Source organism: Furipterus horrens, unplaced genomic scaffold (genome assembly GCF_987537825.1).
Source record: "Furipterus horrens unplaced genomic scaffold, mFurHor1.1.pri manual_scaffold_12, whole genome shotgun sequence".
NCBI lineage: Eukaryota > Metazoa > Chordata > Mammalia > Chiroptera > Furipteridae > Furipterus > Furipterus horrens.
This window is the reverse complement of record NW_028327182.1, coordinates 77,694,055-77,714,880: the sequence shown is the minus strand read 5'-3', so window position 1 is coordinate 77,714,880 and position 20,826 is coordinate 77,694,055. Positions and strand designations below refer to the sequence as shown.

At 40.6% G+C, this 20,826-nt stretch overlaps 1 protein-coding gene across 1 annotated transcript in view; it reads right to left on the bottom strand.

Moving 5' to 3' along the window:
* Window positions 1-1,752: 1,752 nt before the first annotated feature.
* The window catches only part of NSD3 (nuclear receptor binding SET domain protein 3), a 103,324-nt gene continuing 84,250 nt past the window's right edge, over window positions 1,753-20,826 (bottom strand). The window contains exons 17-24 of the mRNA XM_090258716.1: window positions 16,037-16,239; window positions 15,246-15,358; window positions 14,398-14,667; window positions 8,146-8,262; window positions 6,386-6,527; window positions 5,200-5,306; window positions 4,448-4,652; window positions 1,753-4,042 (exon numbers count right to left, since the gene is read on the bottom strand). Coding sequence (XP_090114842.1) covers window positions 3,801-4,042; window positions 4,448-4,652; window positions 5,200-5,306; window positions 6,386-6,527; window positions 8,146-8,262; window positions 14,398-14,667; window positions 15,246-15,358; window positions 16,037-16,239 — 1,399 coding nt within the window. The 3' untranslated portion in view covers window positions 1,753-3,800. The remainder of the gene's footprint in view (window positions 4,043-4,447; window positions 4,653-5,199; window positions 5,307-6,385; window positions 6,528-8,145; window positions 8,263-14,397; window positions 14,668-15,245; window positions 15,359-16,036; window positions 16,240-20,826) is intronic.

Sequence of the window (20,826 nt, the reverse complement as noted above, 5' to 3'; positions counted from 1 at the left end):
CAAATGATCATGTCTGCAGCAACTTGGACAACTCGGGGTTGCTAGACGCATCAGCCTTGTAAGAAGTAATGCAAGCCTAATTCGCACTGCCCATAAAGCAGCTTCCCAGCGTTGTCATAGCTCTGTACAAGTGCATCAAACGTAAGCTTCCCAGGCTGTAAGGACTCCAAGGTACCTGTTTTCTTATCCTGTTGGGACACAGCAAGTAGCAGCACCTTGACTTTTAAGGTGGAAGCTAGAGGAAGAGCTTTGTATTTAAAAATGAAATGAAAGACAAGCAATAAATGCTGGGTAGTCCAGAGGTTACATTCTGTAGAACTGGCCTATCTACCTGTTTCCCAACTGCGGATCTGGGTTTGATCCTGATCGGAAACATATACCATGCAACAAACTACTCAAAAAGGAAACTCCACCTCATGAACCGGGAGAGAAAGTTGTCCGAGAGCCTGTCCTGTCTAGGAGTCCTTTACATGATTATCTTAGAATTTCACAACATTATTTACAGGCATGTTTCCAAATATTTGGAAATGACAGAAGGGAACTGGGAGCAGCCTTACTCACTCCCATTATTATTATTATATTATTATTATTATTATTATTTAGTTTTGAGATATTGTCCTGACTTGAACACATAGAAATATCCAAGTTTGAATGATTCTAAAAGTCAGCCTATTCTATAACTTATGCCAGATTATTTTTGAGAATTAAGATAAAATGGGAACTTGTTAAAATAAAAATGAAAAGACACCCGCCTCACTCCTAATTCTAGCACTGATTAAATATTAAAGAAGTGAATCATCCTCCAGCTGCTTCAGCCTCTCAGGAGTGAAGGGTCCCCGGCCTTGTTAGCCGGCTGCAGGCAGCTCTCCTGATTCCTCCCACAGGCCATGATCCAGCCCCTCCCTACCCTCCACAGCACCCGGATTTCCTCTTAGTTGTTACTGATCCAATTTCTGATGCTTTATGCTTATTATCTAAAATCTTATATTCACTTCTTCTTCCAAAGAATTAACATGAGGTTAAAAAAAAAAAAAAAACCATCATTATCTCATGCTGCTCTAAGTTATTTCATTTTGGGACAGGAATAAAAACCAACCATTTATGTTCTCACCACGTACAGATTTAAAAGTTAACAAATACCAATCACAGACTGTGAGTGAGCAATATGTCTTTTGGAATATTTCATTGGTGAAGCACAGGCAAGCACAGTGCGTGTATACTATGCACACTTAAAAGCGTAACTTGCTTTTTTGCTTCCGGAACCTGCAACTTTATAACATATGGAGGAGTCAGGAGATCTCCTTGGCACTGGCATGACTAACACCACTTTTGAGACCATTAAAGAACACTCATGGACAAGGACGCCAGAGCTGCGGGTAGCTGTTTTGTCTTCTGCCCTGATTTCTGAAAAGGCAGAACAACCCTATGAGTCCCCCCGCCCCCCCCCCCGATTAAGAAGTCTCGGCAGAGCTCTGTTATAGATATACAAACAAAATATGACACAATGAAGAAACTGCGTAAAAATAATTAAACCTAAGGTATCTGTAGTATATAGGATATACCCTGGCTTACCATATAAAAGTCTCAGATATTAAATAGCACTAAGGAGATAAGATTTCATGTTGGATACTGTTTCAACAAGAGTTGCATTTCGAATATTAAAGGAAATCCTTCATGTTAGTAACCTTAAAAAAGCAAACGTTTATCATATACATATATAAAATAAAGTTTTAGTATGATAAAACCTAGATTTTCTTAAATTATTTTTTAAAAGGACATCAAACTATATCATTGTTCAAGAGCAAAGTGTAGTGTTTTGGTGCGATATAATTCGTGTTACTTGTAGCAATTACAGGTGGTAATGTACAGCGTTTTCCATTCTGCTCTTTCTTTTGGGACCATATCTAATCAACAGAGTTTTTGGAGGCCCAATAAGTTACCTCAGAATTAATTGCCAGAATCAGGCAAATGGCAGTTTAGGAGCTTAAGTAAAGGAAATGTAGTGTTTTTTGTTTTGTTTTGTTTTTTTACAAGACAAAATCCAGTATACTTGCACATTTACATACAAAAAAAAGAGAGGCACGAAACAGCTTTGCTTCTTTTTTTCCAGAGAAGAGCTCTAGATCGATAAGAAAAAGGAACACACACAACACGACTGAAGGAATGTGGTAGAGCATCTACCCTCCCCACCTTCACAAGGTCACTAGGTACTTCTTGAGGGGAAATAAACGCTACCAGGTACCAGCAATTGTAAGCAGTCAAAATTCACAGAGAAAGTTAACGTTCATTCAAGCTAATTCTAGACTTCTACTTAGTACAGTGTTACAACAATGTCTGACATCACTAATTATTTCATACAAGGAATTCTGGAATATACATATTCCTAAGCATTAAAAACAAGTGAGTTTTGTGGGCAGACATGTTGGTAGACCTGCTCCATGAAATCCAAACATCACAGCCAACCATTTTTGCTAACACTGCTTTCTTGGGAGCTTTCCCTAAGTGCTTCTGAAGATGAAGTGTGTTTGTGTGGCTCTTATATACCCTGCAGAAGTGCTTTCCCTCCCTTCTTCGGTGTGGGCAATTATAACTACGGGTTAATACTAAACAGAAATTGTTGACATATAACTTTGGGATGCCCCACCCCCCCAGTAGGAACTAAGCCAAAAAGATTTATTCAAATACAATTCCAATTCATTTGTGTAGTTTCATCAGGAAGCAAGACTGAGGGGTCAACTGACAAAGGGAATGTTTGATTAGAACAGGGAAGCAGGGACAGGAAATAAAATGTCTTTAATTCTTTCCAAGTCAGACCAGGGTGTGACAGAAAATGGTGCTTACATGATCCAACTTTTTGGTCTGTGCCTTTCATCTCCCTTTAGCAGCTTTTATCAGTGTGTCAAGAAATAGGAATGGCCACTCTAACACTATGCATTCCTATCCACAGAAACACACTTCATCAAAAATACCCACTGTCAATGGAAAACATTCCAAACACAGTAAGTACATCCATTTCTTTTTTTTCCTCCAAAACAAAACCAGAAAGCACATTACATACCTTCCTATGTAAACTTATCATATCACAAAGCCCACCTGGTTTAAGACCACAAAGGTAAAATCCACTGAGACATTTTGTTTTCAAGAGGCCAGATTCACCACTTGCATGGAACGCGTCGCGTCTCTAAGACTAGGAAAGACATTTTGAAGGGTAAGAGAAGTTAGCCTAGCTACTGTTCAGTAAAGAGGTATATAAAGATCATCGTTTGCTTTGCTAGAGGGCTTTCTCCAATTCCTACTCAACACACACACACACACACACACACACACACACGCACACTGATTGGACTATCTGAACTACACTTCTCAAAAATTTAAAAAATGAAAATAAATAAAGGAATGATGGCAACTTTTGCTTTTTACACCCAAGGAACGCATCCTGGACTTTACATCTATCTCATTAACAAACTTTCTTTTCTCCTTTTTCTTATTTTAAAAGCAAAGACATCTTTTTTTCCAGCTGCAAAGGCATTGAAGCACAACAAAAGGCAAGAAAGGACCAAAGGACTCGAACCCTCCACAACAGAATTCTCGAACCAACAAAATGAAACAGAAAAGCCAGATGCCACCAACTGTGTCTGCCCACAGGAGCAGGCTGCCACTCTCGCTGGATAAGGTAGTGCTGATGGCAAAGGCTGTGTGCACTGCCGTGGCCTCTTCTCTTAGGAACACGTCATCGATTTACTTTTTGCTTCTCTTTTTTTTCATTGAAATAAAAAGTAAAAAAGGAAATCACCACCCATTTATTCTTTTACTTCTTCTCCATGATCTTGTGATTCCAATTTACATTTGATCTTGCTCCAGTATTCTGGTGACACAGGAGACACAGGGTCATGTTCAGAGCAGCAGAGACGGCCTTCCAGTGCAGAGGGAACCAGAGCTCCCCTTTCATGATCTTTACAAAAGGAATGTGGACAGAATTCGCAGAAGGAAACAGCTGCACTGCTGCACTCGTTGCACTGATGCCACGGGCATTCCCACTTTCCTAATTGCGGGGATGGGAGTGGGGTTGGAAAAGAGCCCAAGTTAGTGCCTGTCTTGATTACCCATGAAAAACCCAAGTTCCCACCTTCTCTGATTATAGAGACTGAATTCAACAGAATGCAACTCCAAATTTCAGCCAAACATTAGTCTGGCTGGAAGATACTGTCCGAAGTATTCACCCATGGTAACAATAAAGAAGAAACCAATCCTTCCTGGCTCACAGGGATCCCAAATTTGCAAAGAGACAGATTTTCACTAGCATAATTTTTGTTTGCTATGGTTGTCCTATTTAATGATTCCCATGGCTCCACTAAGGAGAGTGGAATACATTCTGAGAATACATTCTGAGTTACACACAGCTGGCAAAAATGCAAGTCAGGGAAAGGGACTTAAAGGTCTAGCTTACCATACGGTGGCTGAGTCAGGTTAAGGCATAGGAGGTGGTATGCTTTGGGACAGTCTTTTTTGTCACACATGACCAGCTCTCCACCATCTCCACATTGGAAACAGTAATCTTCATGCATCTGCTTTGGTTCTGTTTTGATTTTTCGTCTCTTCTGCTTTAACTTAGCATTTTTTGCCCTTTCTTCAGTTGTTGACACACATGCCGACTGGCAAGAAAAAAGAATATCAGTTTTAGTGATTGCAGAGTATGAAGCTTTCGAGGGAAGGGGAAAATCCTACAACATATTCATTTAAATTCATCTGTTGCTCAACAAACTAAAACACCAGGAGGACTTACCCCACTACAGTGTTATAATAAAAATAAGGCTTCATTTTCATTGATTTCTGAATAGGTGCTTTTTTTTTACTAATTCCAAGGACACTGAGATACAATTCATATACCATTAAAGTCACCATTCTAAAGTGTACAATTCAATGTTTTTTTAGTATATTGTGAATTTTTAAAAATTTTTAAAAAGGATTTTGCTAACTTCAAATTCCACCAGAAATACAAATACATTTTCAAAACCTAGTAGATCCTACTAAGATACGCTTCATTAGAAAGTCAGAGTCTCAAGTCTGGGTAACCACAATGGAAGATCCACAAACTAAACCAGGTCCCCATTAGCCAGCTTTTCTGGAGATGGCCATAAACCAACCTCATCAGCGCCCCACACTTACTCCTGGTGGCCCGGCACTCCCTGCACAACTGACCTTTGGCCGCACTCCAAGAAAACCACTGCAGTTCTCTGCCCCACAGTGGCACTCCGTTCTGCCATTGCCCAGACAATCCAGGTTATAATTAAAAGTTAACTCCATCCCTAAGAACAGAAGAGAAATAATTATTCATAGTCAAGTCAAGGGGAAGAGAAATGCTACAGACACATTCTCATAATGAAAAAAGAGACATAACTCCAACATGAACTTTCTCCTCCCCCACGTTCTATAATGAAGAGTGATGGAAAAAAGAAAAAAGGAAGAAAATAACCAAGGAAAACATCCCCATCCACCAATCCTTACAGCAAAAATAAATAGGCTATAAGTCATCGTATCCTTTTCACTGAGGTGGTCAAAAACTGTAATCGAGACCAAGATTCTGAAATCTCTGCTTAAGAAAACTGGGTTCTAGATTAGCTCTCTTTTCTAAAGCTAATTTAATCCAATTTCTAAATGTACAATATGACCATGGAATTATGACAACCATATTGTTTCCAGTAATTAATGCCTTATGATCAGAAAAGAGTTCAAAGTGCAGGTTTATTATGTCCATCAAAGATCCAGTGATTCAAAGTAGGAGGCCCCAGCTTTCTTCTAGCTGGGCTCGAATAATCCATAATGAATCTAGGAATACAATTTAAATCTCTTTTAGCTACAGCATTTCTCTTCTCACCCACTTTTCTACAAACCTAACAAAGGAAAAACTAAGTTTTGCTGTTAAGACGCTGGATGGGTAAGGGAAAATGAAAGCAGCAACTCTGGCTTCAGAAGCTTTTATGTCTAATTTGAAACAGATTTTTCAAAGTAAAACAACAACCCCCCCCCCCCAACCCACAACCCAAAAAACCAGTTGATGTTAACACAGGCTTTCAATACTTTTAAAAAAGAAAGCAAAAGCTTAACCATCTGGTTACATTATATAGACAGCAATAACTTGGAGAATTAATTCAGCAGAATCATGGATACACTGAATTCTGTAATATTCTCTCTTACAGAAAGGCTCTTGCTAAGCTCCCTTTTGCAGGACACAGATTTTTACTTCTTACTGACAGATAACAATTCTAAATATAACTCTTTAACTATCTTATTTGAGCATCAAATCTTGAAGATGTCCCACTTTCAAAGGATATACTTGCTTCCTAGGGAGGGGGACATAGGGAGCAAGTTACTTTTTTTTTTTTACCTGCAGGAATATCACAAAGAGCAAAAAGTCCAACTCGAACATCTCCATTCACGGTCCATTTTTGAGTCTCACAGTTTGGATTGCAACTGTGGTTCATAAAGCGAGAGTAATTTCCTTTTGGGCCAGCATCAATTATACGGTCCTTCAGAAAGAAAAGAAATGAAAGGCACCTTTGACATTAAACTAGACATAAGCCTGTCTTCGAAACATCCTACTCAGTCAGGAGCCACAAGGCAGCAGCATTTTGCTACCAGCTCATGTCTGCCAACCGACAAATTTGAAAATGTGGAACTGTCTGTGCAATTCACTAAGTTCTGTATTTTGTCTGATAACTTTCAAGTCAAAACAATCAAGACAAAGTGGAATTTAGTTCCTTTTTGTTTGTTTCTAGAAACAAACTGATCAGAGAATAATGCTGCTTAGAAGACTTAGCTGGCCATATGTTTAGGAAAAGTATTTCTTTTTTTCCTGTTTTTAAAAGCAATTCTGATTAGAGAGCTCTGAGTTTAGATAGCTACTTGTGATGGGAACTATGGTGTTTTGCTGTCGGCCTTCCTTTTCTGCTCTGAGCAAGAAGCAAAAACTAGAACAGGGGTGGCTGGCTGAGCGTTCAGGCCATGAAAAGTAAGTAGGAAAAATGAGAATCTGGCTTCTGAAAGAAGACTTGCAAATTTGATTGATGGAATGGATGTACTCTCTAGTAGTTTTTTTCTTTTCTCTTTTTTTTTTCTTTTCCATTGGATAAACCTCATTGGTTATGATACTGCCACTGCACAAAGCTAGCAGTTTTCTATTTGTTCTATTTTTACTTCAAGTCCAAAGTACAGTACAAATGTCAGCAGTTGGCCCCTGAATTTAAACTCTGATCACCTGGGTAGCTCTAGAAGACGGAGCCTCCTGTGTGCCGTAAAGATGGCTAGAGGGGGTCACTAGAAGTGAGGGCAGGATTTAAGGAGTCAATCAACAATGAAAAATAAGTGGCATTTTATGTTTATAAAATATATGTTCATAAAAGTTATAACGCTTTCAAACAATGACTTATCAGCTAAAATAATACTTCTTTTACATGATATTGACTTGATTTTCCAGATGGCCTGGAACACAGGAAACATGGGTGCTAATCTTGGCTCGTCATTAAACTGTTACGAGGTGTTCAACAAATCATTTATCATGGCTGGACCTCAGTTTCTTGTCCTCTGTAAATCAGAGGACTATTGAAGGAATTAAAATGAGATAATGGACATAATGTGCACCAGACAGGACTTAAAACTGCATGTGTTAAACCAGCAGTTTTATGGTCCTTTTTCTTATGACAGCATCCATTTCTCCTAACTCATTTAAAAATAAAGTTTAAATGTGCAGAACAATTTCCAGAGTAGAATTTTTGCTGCATCAGAATTTTAATGTTGGTTTATATCTTAGAATTATAGAGCTCATTATCTCATTCAGTGATAAAGGCACCGAGGGCCAGGTCTTTCAGTGACTAAGAGGAGCTGGGACTAAAACCCAGATATGTTAACCCTATTCCTGGTTCACTTTCACACACACTGCTGTCCACATGACACACGTGAGGCTTCAATAAGCATTCCTTTTGTATGCTGCTATAACTAGCACATTGTAGTAGGGTACGCACTGGCCACTGCTAATCAATATAATTTGCCTAAAAAGATCAAATTAGAGGAAACTGAGTTCAACCTAAGACCATGAAAACGAAAACAAAAAAATCCTCTTACAAAAAAAAAAAAAAAATGCAATTTTACCTTGGTAACAGTTAACATATAAAAATTAGTTACACTGTTCTCGTGGGCTCGCTTGATTCGCAGTCTGCATTCTTCTTCATCAATTAATTCGCCAACATATTCATTTACAAATTCACCCTGCAGAGAAGCGTGCAATATATAAATGTGAGATCAGTGTATTGTTTTAGAAAGCATTCCTTACACAACGCATATAGTCCAAGAGAATTAACCAAAAAGAATCATAGAAATATAACTTCAAACCTAGAAACAAATTGCTGCTGGTATTTATGAGCATTCAGATGGCACTATTTTCCTTGTACCGGTGCCTCAAAAAGTAATAATATGCTTCTCTCTCTTTTTTTTTTGCTGGCAATATTACTTCTGTAGCCCACATGACACGCTTATAGCGCACTATAAGATCTGGGGATAATGCTACTGCGAGCCCCGAAGCTGTACTGTAACACTAGTCTGTAGCTTTGGGGGTAAGACTTAGCAAAGATCTGATTCAGAAACAAATGAGCCTTTTCTTTCTTTTTTGGATAACTTCTTATTTTGAACTAACTATAGATATTCATGGTAAGTAGCAAAAAGAGTGCAGAGGAGATCTGTGTACCTTTCGCCCAGTTTTCTCCAATTAGAACATTTTCTGTAACTACTTAAAACAAGAAAATCGACAGGGGTGCAATGGACAAACTTTATTCAGGTTTTACCAACTTTAGACGCACTCATTTGTACGCACGTATGTGTGGTTCTACGGACTTTATCAGGGGTAGAATCCTGTAACCACTACCACAATCCAGGTACAGAACTGCTCCGTTTCCAGAGATCCCGTGTGCCACTCCTTTATAATCACGCCCATTTTCTGTCCCTCCTCCAGCCCATCGCACCCCTAATCTATTCTCCATTTCTATCATTTTGTCATTTTGAGAAAATCCTGTAAATGGAATCTTTTGAGACTGGCTTGTTTAGAAAGAAACTCAGCTAATTCCCTTGAGATCCGTCCAAGTTGTGTGTGTCAGCTGTTCGTTCTTGTATGCCGCTACGGGGTGCCCTGCAGGGGGATACCCCACGGTGTGTTTAACCATTCATCTCTTAAAGGACGTCTGAACTGTTTCCAGATTTGGGCTATTATAAATAAGGCTGCTGCGAACATTCTGGTGATAGTTTCTGTGTGGACACAAGTCTTTATTTCTGAGATAAATGGCCATGACTGCAACTTGTTGGGTCATTTAGTAAGTATATGTTTAATTTTTAAAGAAACCATCAGACTCTTTGCCAGAGTGGCTGTATCATTTCACATTCCCGCCACACCTTCCCAAGCATGAGACTTGGTTTCTCCACATCCTTGCTAGCATCTGGTATTGTCACTACTTTTCATTTTGCTGTTCTAACCAGTGTGTAGTGTAGTCAGCCGTTAAATAAGGGTAAATACTGTACATTCAACATTTGTTTGTAAATGCATAATCATTCATCCTTTCACTGTAAAAGCATGGCTGATTTGATCTAGGACCATAGCACTGTCTATAGGATTTGTTAGTCTTACTTATACGTTTTTGAGGAAAAACAATGTGTTAGAAAATAAATAAAAACATATCTGTTCACCGTTGTATCAGACTTCTGTCCCTCCCTCCTCCCGCCACACAAAAACATTCAGTAGCCCTTCTCATAGCTCTTACTGTCATAAACTGATAGTAAGTATCAGTAATCTAAAGAGAAGCACTATATTATAATATTTTTACTTTGATAAATCATTAAGAATATGAGCCAATGTTCTTTAAAATATTTAAAATAAAAGATTACAACTTTTGTTAACAGAAGAAGCTGCTGGGCCAGACGGGAAGGAACGAGCCTAACCTGCACACGTCGCGTCTCCCCTGGCAGCTCGCTGCTCTGAGGCCAGTGAGGAACGCCCGTCTGCTTCCAGGAGCTACATCCCTGCTCCAGCGGGGAGCGGTCCCCACCAAAGCTGACCTCTGGCTTCCTCTCCCACTTGTATTGCTTGTACAAGCTATGACAAAGAAACATTTCACCTACACCGGCAGCACTGTGACAGAACGGCTTCTTTCCTTCACTTTTCCCTTCCAGTTCTTTCTCACGAGGACTGTGTGCTCTGCACTGTCAGCCTTAACTAGCTTTTCCTACATCCAGTCTGGACACTGACATAGCCGATGAACAACACTTTGCACTATTATATGGTAGAAGATTTCACTGCCACCTTGGTTGAATGCTACCTGTGTTACTATACAGTAGTTTCCCTTACCCATGGGGGATACATTCCAAGACCCCCAAAAGATGTCTGAAATACAGACAGCACTGAACCCAATACATACGTTTTTTCCTCTACATACCTATAATAAAGTTTAACTTACTTAGGCACAGTTAGAGATGAACAGAAACAACTAATAAAATAGAACAATGATAACAATATACTGTAATCAAAGTTATGTGACTATGCTCTCTCAAAATACCTTACTGTGCTGTACTCACCCTTGTTATGATGATGCAAGATGATAAAATGCCCAATTAAGTTGAGAACTTCCATCTTTTCACTTAAAGGAGCACTTTACGGCTCCTCTTGGGCCTATCAGAACTGCCAGCGTATCACTACTCTTGCATGTTGGGGCCGTTAGTAAGTACACTACAGGCGACTTGAGCACAAGCACTGTGATACCTGCTCTGATAACTGAGGTGGCAACTAAAGACTAACAGGCAGGGAGAGTACACAGTGTGGAGACGCTGGACAAAGGGATGAGTCACAATCCAGGAGGGACAGGCTGGGACGGCGTGACATTTCATCAGATTACTCAGAAGGGTGCACAATTTAAAATTAATGAATTGTTTGTTTCTAGAATTTTCCATTTAATATTTTCAGACTGTGACTTACTGTGGGTAACTGAAATTGCAGAAAAGAGGACAGGGCTGTGCTTAACTACTTTATGGCAAATTTTCTTTAATGGAACCCTCTACAGCAGAATTTCAATCAAATCAGCTATACTTCACCTTTTCCACATACTGGATTCAAGGAAAGATTTCATATGAAGAAATGGTTCTGTGGCTTTAAAAGCTTGAGGACCATTTATTATAGTGTGTATTTATTATACTATGAAAATGAATGAATATAGAAAAATTAAAGTGCTAATATCAAACATGAGTGCATGTCTCATAAACCTGATATACCATTATGAATAAATATTTCCAGCTATTTTGTAAAAGAGTTATTTCAGATGTCTAAAGTAACACACTGTTAGCCTCAAAGAGTTACTTACTTAAAGGCATTAACTGTGAATTCAATAGTAAACAAAAATAAAAATAAGGATCTTAAAAATGCTAGAAATGTGTCCTTAAAAACTGTGGCCAAAAGACAGGGTGTAATTCAGTATTTAACACTCTTTTTTAAAAATTTTATTTATTTATTTTTAGAGAGAAGGGAAGGAAGGGAGAAGGATAGGGAGAGAAACATCAGTGTACAAGAGAGACATCAATTGGTTGCCTCTCTCACACCCCCGGCCTGCAACCCAGGAATGTGCTCTGACTGGGAATTGAACCAGTGACATTTGGGTTTGCAGGCCGGCACTCAGTCAATCCACTGACTCACACTAGCCAGGGCTGATTTCCAGGAATTTAAGTGTGAAAAGAAGGGGACTATGTACTTTCAATTTCTTCTTTGGCTTCTGTCCCCTAAATGTACTAAAAATCTTTCCCTTGTTGCTACAAAGTCTTTATCATTATGCTTTTCAGTAACTGTATATTTTGAGCTAGGATTGATTGATGAACATTAGCAATTCCTCAAATGCTAAAGGGCAGAATAATTCTGATCATATTTTCTTTTCTGCTGATTATAGCTGATTCTTGAACAACACAGGTTTGAACTGCACAGACCCACTACACACGGGTTTTTTCAATAAGTACCTGCACTATTCTCCATCTGTAGCTTGGAGTACACAGATGGAGGGCTGACTGTATGCACCGATGTACACCATTTTATTTAGAGCATGCAAATATCCTCAGATTTTGGAGTCTGCAGAGGTCCTGGAACCAACCCTCCATGGCACCACTTAAGTTTTGGGGGAGTCAAAAGTTTTATGTGAATTTCTGACTGTGTGAGGGGTCAGTATTCCTTACCTCTGCAGTGTTCAAGGGTCAACTGTATATCATTAATTTAATAAATTAGAATACACTGCAGAATAAATGCCAATTACTATTAAAAGGTATTAGCATGATATTATAATAGACAGTTTTCAGGATGGCTCCAAATGTTCCCCTGAAATCGGAGGTAAAAGTTTGTATGTGTGATATGCATGGCATTAAGTACTAGAATTTTTGTATCAAATAACAGCATTCACACACGGAAGGCCTTTGATCAAGCAACCCGATCCTCATGTCCAATGCATTAACAAATCCTGTCCTTCAAGACATCAGAAATCCAACCTCTTCTATCCTGCTCAGCTACAACCCTAGTCGTCTATGCCACCACCATGATCTCTCCTGGGTTATAATGGTCTCCCGTTTATCACTTTCCCCATCATCATAAATTCTCCATTCTACAGGCAAGTTATTCTTTTAAAACCTAAGTGTGGCAGAGTGATCTGAAAGTGCCCCTGCCCCCCATGATCCCTGCCTCCTGGTGTTCACATGGTTGTGTGATCCTCTGGCCTTGAGCAGCAGGACCTGGGACTTGCAATAGAGTATGACAGAGGTGACAGGATATATATGGCTATACAAGTTTGTTAAATTATGATTTTAGCACACATCTTGCTGAAGTGTCTTTCTCCCTTGTTGGCTGTAAGGAAGCAAGGAGCCATGTTGGGGAACATCATTTGTCAAGGAATTGCAGGTGGCCTCTCGAAGCTAAGGATAACAAAATAAGAACAGCTGCACAGAAGAGAATTCCGCCCACAGCCACGCAGGCAGGGGAGCAGGTCCTCCCCTAGTGCAGGCACTCGGATGAGCCCTGCTCTGGCCGGCACGCCACTGCAGCCTCATGAGAGGACACAGCTAAGCTCTGCCCGGACTCCTGACCTCCGGAAACTGCGAGATACTAAGATGTGTGTTATGCACCAAGCTGCCAAGTTTGTGATAACACTGTTAGGCAGCAGAAGAAAATGAATACATCAAGTCCCAGATCAAGTCACTCCCTGCTAAAGTGCTCCAGAAATTTCCCATCCTGTGGCCAATAAGGCCCTGACTACCCCTCTGTCCTTATCCCTTTCCTGCCACTCCTCTCGTTGTTGCTCTTTGCCAGGTGCACTGGCTTTCTTGATGTTCCTGGAGCGTGCTCAGGCCTTTGTACTTGTTCTTCCTTCAGTCTGAAACACTCTTTCCGAGATGTATTTCCATGACCTTCTTCTCCCTCCCACATTCAGGTCAAATCTCACCCCAGGCCTTCCTTAACCAATCAGCTGGAAGTAGCAATCCCTGTCACCAGCTATCCCCTCTGACAGCTTTAACGTTCTCTGCAGCATCTGGTGGTGCTCAACATTAGCTATCCTTTGAGTTATATTCATTAAAAAATTTCTCTGCCGTGGTTGGTGTTGCTCAGTGGATTGAGTGCTGGTCTGCAAACCAAAAGGTCACTGGTTTGATTTCCAGCCTGAGTTGTAGGATAGGTCCTGAGTTAGGGATGTATCTCTTGCACCTGGATGTTTCTCTCCCTCTCCTCCCTTCCCCTCTCTCTAAAAATGAATAATTAAAAAAAAAATTTTTCTGCAGTGGACACACATTTCTTGCGCTAAACAAATAGACTGCTTTGAAATATTGCCTCGAAGGACTTAACTTTCTCCAGTTGCTTCTGCATACATAATGCAACAACCCTCACATGCGCAGGGCAGGGGTGGCCTGTCTGTTGTAGAAATGAGGACAGCGAGGCTCAGGGAGGGGGACTGCCTTTGCCCTGGTTTTACGGCGCATGAACTATGATGTTGGAGCAAAGTCCTGGGTTTGCTTGTGTCTATCCCAGTACATTTTTAATTTTACTATTTTGCTTTTACCAGGTTTTTTAAATATATTTTGCTTAACAAGTAAAAAATACTTCAAACATAAAATGACCAATGTTCCTTCTCCTTTTTACGACTAGTCAAAAAGACAGTCAAAGCTTATGTGCATTTTATTACTACCACTTCCTATAGCTTCTTCCTTGCTTAAGACGTGCCAAACTCTCAGCTTGGAAGTTTCAAGATTCTGCCATAAGCCCCTACATATTTTAGCCCTGCTGAAGCATCGCTAAGAGGCACAGGTCGGGGTCTGTTCCACTCCTCGGGGCCCCTCCCATGCTACCTTCTTAATGCTCCTTTTGGTCCTGAGACCCCAGCCTCTCCGCTCCGTTTTGATGATCTCCGCATCAGGGTAGAGCCTCTTGGTAAAGCACTGGTTCTGGCAGCGGTCTCCAGCTGGGCACACCTGTGGATGGCACTCATACTGCAGCATTCGGTTCAGGCACTCTGAGTCCAAGCCGCAAGGGTTCTCGTCTGCCGGCTTGCAGTTGCAGCGGGGGATCTCTGACAGGTCTGCCACCTGGATCTGTACCTTCCCTATTACTTTGTTGGCCTAGAGAACAAAATCACAAATGAGAGGGCGGAGTTTAAACAGAATCATCCATGCTGTTCTTGGCTCTGCTACTGCCTTGCCTTGTGACTCTGAGAAAGGCTCTTTTTCTTCATTGTGATTTCCCCATGAATAAGCTAAGAATATTAACTGCCTCTCCTTAGTTGACAAAAATATCAAAAACTGATGTGAATTCTCACTCATCTGTCCTGTGTAGTTCTCCTCCTACTAGTTGATGAAAATTTCATAACTGAAAACAAGTGTAGGCTATCTGGACAAAGGGGCAACTATCTTTATTCCCACGTGGTTTGGATAACCTGGTGGAGCAGGAACGGGGTATCCCATCAAAGGCATGGCCTCCCAGGTGCCACGGGCGCTCATCACAGACCTCGCCTTCACAGCACACAGCGGCTGCCCACTCCCAGCTCCCAGCTCACTTGGTAGTTTCCAATAAAAGCTCTGTTTGTTTTACAGAAGATTGGGTGATAACTAGCAAGTTTTCACAAGTCGCAGAGCCTTCTAGCTACTAAGAGGGCACTGCACCTCATCAAACACCAATGTTTTCATAGGTAAAGACTCACTTTGATGTGTTTGTAAGGAGGAGGTTTTCTTGAGTTTTTTTCAATCTCCAGTGCTTCTTTGCTTTCTCTTTGTGCTTTCAATTCCTGGAAACGTTTTGCAGCTTCTTCCAGAGCTGCCAATGAGACCAAACAAAGTATGCAAATGTCAACAAACAAACAAACAAAACTGTTAGAAGAGTAGTTTTACACTGCCTTCCCAATGCACTGAAATGTTGACAGTAGTTTTCTTTTTAAAATCATATGCTGGAAATAACCTCTTAGCACCAGGGGAGGGTAACACTGAAATAGGATATGACTCACTTCTGGCCGAACACTGCTCTGTGCAAGCTGCTGCCTCGGGGATGATCAGAGGCTTCCACTGAACCCAAGAGAAGCTTTTTAACTTGCACTAGATTTCAATTCATTTTACTCTTACCCAGAAGACCAAACTACCTGGTAATTTGTTGCAAAAAGTTGTAAGGCTTTTCATGGGAAGTTCTATTACTCTTCTGTGGTAAAGGAGCTTCACTTAAGAAAACACCTTTCAGAAAAATTTCTCTATCTGTGGAAAGATCACTGAAGAAAAAACTCCTTTCATATACACAGCAGAGCCTACTATACTGAAAATGTATTTTTCTAATTGACTAGATTCTGCTATGGGTCTAATGGTATTAGAAACTTACAGATGCTGGATCATAAAGCCTGGTGAAAATTCTCTACTACCAGAAACATGTCATATGCAAGTTGGAAGATCTTGAGAAATCAACACTGGAGTCTTAGTTTTGAGCCACTGTAAAACATCATCAACTTACCTTTTTTGAAAGTCTTGTTGATACTAGTCTGTCCCTCAGCAAAGCTTTTGTCTCCTTCAACATAAGGGAACACTCTGCCCTGGTGCACCCAATAGTAATCATGAGAACCAAAGAAGAACACAGGGAAGTCCCCCAAGTCATGCTTAAGGCCCTGGATGTTCAGTGGCACAGACCTGGGATTGCAGATCTCTGCTGGCCACCACCTAAAACCAAAAACAATTCTAGATGAAGAAAATGAAAATCACACTGTTCTTTACATGGCTGGCAGGAGGGAAACAAAGGTTTTGTACTTTGCAGATTCTAAGGACACAAAATACCTTATCTTTTTTTTACTTTGTTTATCTTTAACCCTGCTCACACCATACACCATTTATAAACACACTGATTAAGAAATTTATTAATGAAATAGTGAGCATAAACTAAACTAGACCCTAAACACCCAATCTAGTTTCTTTCTTTAAAAAATTAATAACTTAAATTTATTAAAGAATATATGAATATATTATGAAAATATAAGCTATAAAGCATAACAATAAAATAATAATGAACCCATTACCCATCTTAAGAATTAGAACTTACCATTATCATTCCAAACCAAATTTCTATCCTAGAAAATTCATGTTTTTCTCCAAACTTGGCATTCTTAAAACCACATTGTCCTTTAAGGTATAAAAGTTGATTTCTGGTTGTCAAGGGACTCATTTGAGAATAAGCTGATGTATGGTAAGGAAAAACCACTCCCATTCAGAATAGCATTTTCTGACTCTAATCAATCAAGGTGAATATTTTTTTGGTCATTTTCAGAACCCAATTCATCTTGGAACATAAGAAAGGTGGACTTTGGGGCACAACGAAGCATAACTGCTTCATGCCACGAAGACTGAATAGCATAGCAATCACTATACGAAGCAATCTGTGAGGCACACATGACAATTTCCCACACCTGATCAAGTCAGAAATTAAAAGGTGAAGCTTTCATAGTATGTAAAATCATCAAATGAACACTAACTATACAAAATTTAAAAATTTTCAGTCATTTATTTTATGCGCCTGATAAAACTATTTATCTAATGAATAATTAAAGGTTTTCAACCTCAATGCACTAATGTCAGCTAAAAAACAAAGTTTTGATTTCTGGTCAAGATGGAGGTGTATTGTAGGTAAGCATACCTTGCCTCCTCACATAACTATAGCAAAAATTGCAACTAGACTACAAAACAAATATCATGCCAATTCATCAGAAAATCGAGCTGCATGAAGTCCTACAACCCAGGATTTAAAGAAGCTACATTCATCCAGACAGGTGTGCTTTTCTATAATAGGCCATGACACTAAGATAGGGAGGGTCAAAGCAGCTCTACCAAATACACAGAAACAAACACAGGGAGGCTGTCAAAATGAGGAGACAAAGAAACATGGCCTAAATGAAAGAACAGATCAAAACTCCAGAAAAAGAGCTAAGTGAAATGGAGAGAACTTCTAGCCAAGATGGAGGCACAGACAGGCATGCTGCATCTCCCTCCCTAACTAAGAAGGAGTACAACTATCTCAAAACTAGAGACAAGCAGAAGTTCCAGAAAATCGAGCTACATGGAAGTCCAACAAACAAAGATACAAAGAAGAAATACTCATCCAGACAGGTAAGAGGGACAGAGCTGGGGCAGAGAAGATGTGGTGCGGTGGTGGCAGCGGCAGATGCAGCTGCGGCAGTAGCAGGCCGGCAGAAAGCGCAGTCACACATTTTAAAAAGTCAGGAGGGACACCTGGGGAGCATTCCCAGCAAAAGACCAGACTGCGCAGCTCACGGTCCCAGCTCTGGGGAAACCAAAGTCTCCTTGCTTCTGACTGTGCAAACCAGTGGGAGTTGGGATGGAGGAGGAGATTGCTGGTGTCTCAACAGAGTCCACTTGTTTAAAGGGCCCCCACAGTCCTAAGATGTCCACAGACCCACCCACTCTGGGAACAACGGCCAGGGCAAGAGCTAGAGAGGTGCCAGTCCAATACAGAAGTGAGAGAATGCCTGGAAAAGGGGCAAGTGCTGATCAGGTGGCATTGTTCCCTCTCAGACCCCTCCCCCTGTCACAGCACCACAACGTGGTAAAACAGGTTGTCCTGTACTGATGAATACCTAAAGCTCTGCCCCTTACAATGTAACAGGTGCAATAGCTCTACCTAAGACACAGAGGTAAACAAACACAGGAGCCTGTCAATATGAGGAGACAGAAGTATGGACCAAAAGGGGGAACAGATCAAGGTTCCAGTGGGAGAACTAAGTGACAAGGAGATAGCCAACCTCACAGACAAGGACACAGCCAACCTCACAGACACACAGTTCAAAATGCTAGTGATAAAAATGTTCACAGGCTTGAGAGATATGCTTAAGTACAACAAATGCATAAGGGAAGAAGTGAAGGCTATGCTAAGTGAAACAAAGGAAAATCCACACAAAGCCAATGGTGAAGGGAAGGAAACTGAGGTTCAAATCAATGATTTGGAACATAAGGAAGAAAAAAACAGTCGACCAGAGCAGAACGAGGAGGCAAGAATTGAAAAAAATGAGGAGAAGCTTAGGAATCTCTGGGACAACTTTAAACATGCGAACATCCAAATCATAGGGGTGCCAGTAGGAGAAGAGGAAAAGCAAGAAATCGAAAGCTTATGTGAAAAAATAATGAAGGGAAACTTCCCAAATTTGGTGAAGGAAATAGATATACAAGTCCAAGAAGCACAGAGTCCCAAACAAGCTAGACTTAAAGAGGACCACACCAAGACCTATCATAATTAAAATGTCAAAGATTCAAGATAAAGAGAGAATCTTACAAGCAGCAAGAAAAAAGCAGAGTTACCTACTAAGGGGTGCCTATAAGACTATCAGCTGATTTTTCAAAAGAAACTTTGCAGGCAAGAAGGGACTGGCAAGAAGTATTCAATGTGATGAAAAGCAAAAACCTATCACCTAAATTACTCTATCCACCAAAGCTATCATTTAGAATAGAAGGACAGATAAAGTGTTTCCCAGACAAGGTAAAACTAAAGGAGTTCATCATCACCAAACCATTATTATATGAAATGTTAAAGGGAATTATATAAGAAATGGAAGATAAAAACAATGAACATTAAAATGACAATAAACTCACAACTATCAACAACTGAATCTAAAAAATAAACTGTTCTGGCTGGTGTGGCTCAGTGGATTGAGCGCTGACCTGCTAACCAAAAGGTCACTGGTTCGATTCCCAGTCAGGACACATGCCTGGATTGCAGGCCAGGTCCTCAGTGGGGGGCATGCGAGAGGCAACCACACATTGATGTTTCCCTCCCTTCTGCTCTCTCCAAAAATAAATAAGTAAAATCTTTAAAAAAAAAAAGCAAACATTCAGAACCAAAACAGAATCATAGGTATGGAGATCATTTGGAATGTTATAGGTTGGGAGGGGGAAGTAGGAGAATGGGGGAAAAGGTTCAAGGATTAAGAAGTACAAATTGGTAGGTACGAAATCGCCAGGGGGACATTAAGAATAGTATAGGAAGAGGAGAAGCTAAAGAACTGATATGCACAACCCCTGGACACTAACTAAGAGGAGGGACTGCTGGAGGGAATGGGGGTACGGGGTAAAGGAGGCAAAGTGGGAAATATTTGGAAACTGTAATAGTATGATCAATAAAATGTATTTATTAAAAGAAAAATGTTTAAGTTAAACAGGCAAGTGAGTCGCATATTTAAAATACAGAGAAAACAACACAGTCCTTGCTAAAATATACATACATTACAGTATGTCTGAAGTTCTATAGAAATATATTTTACTTAGGATTCTAATTGAAAAGCAGAATTCCATTGTGTTTTCTTGAATAGTGTTTATGTTCTTAGTAAATGATAAGGATATGCCTCAAAATCCAGAATGCAGAGTTATAAAAATACATCATTATCCCTGTTCAGTGAAGGCTTGTTAAAAAACAGGCTTGTGACTTCTGGCTAAGATGGAGGCCTAGACTGACGTGCTCCATCTCCCTCTACAACTAAGAAGGAATACATCTACCAAAAAACCAGAAATAAGCATAAGTTCCAGAAAATAAAACTACATGGAAGTCCAACGTATGAAGTTATAAAGAAGCGGTGCTCGTCCGGATGGGTAGGAGGGGCGATGCTGGGACGGAGAGGTCAAGCTGTGCTGGCGGCGGTAGCTGCGGTGTCGGCGGCAGGACAGCGGTAAGCACAGACACCCATATTTAAGGGGAGATGAGAAGTGCCTGGAGAGCACCACCGGCTGCAGACCAGATCCGTCCACTTATGATTCCAACACCGGGGAAGGCAGATCCCCATTGTCCTGGACTGTGAGGCTCGGAGGGGGTGGGGATGGAGGAGGAGGCTCCCGGTCTCTCAGCAGAGAGTGAATGGCAGGAATCCATTTTGGACCCCCACCCCCACAGAAAACGCCACAGCATGGTGAGAAGGGTTGCCCGGTAGTGACCAGTGCATGGGGCTCCACCCCCTATAGTGTAGGAGGTGTGACAACCCCGCCCAGGGATCAAAGATAAACACAAAACTGTCAGGATGGCACAGACCATGATAGAGATCGCAGTGACACAACTGACCAGACAGCAAATATCTAATCTAACGAAGAAGCAGATAGGAAATCTTTCTGAGGCACAGTTCAGAGCTTTGGTTATAAGAATGCTTACAGACCTAACAGCAGACCTTAAACAAGACAGGGAAGGAATGAAGGCTAGTCCTGCTGCAATGAACAAAAACACATACGAAACCAGGGATCAAATCAACAAATCAGAACATA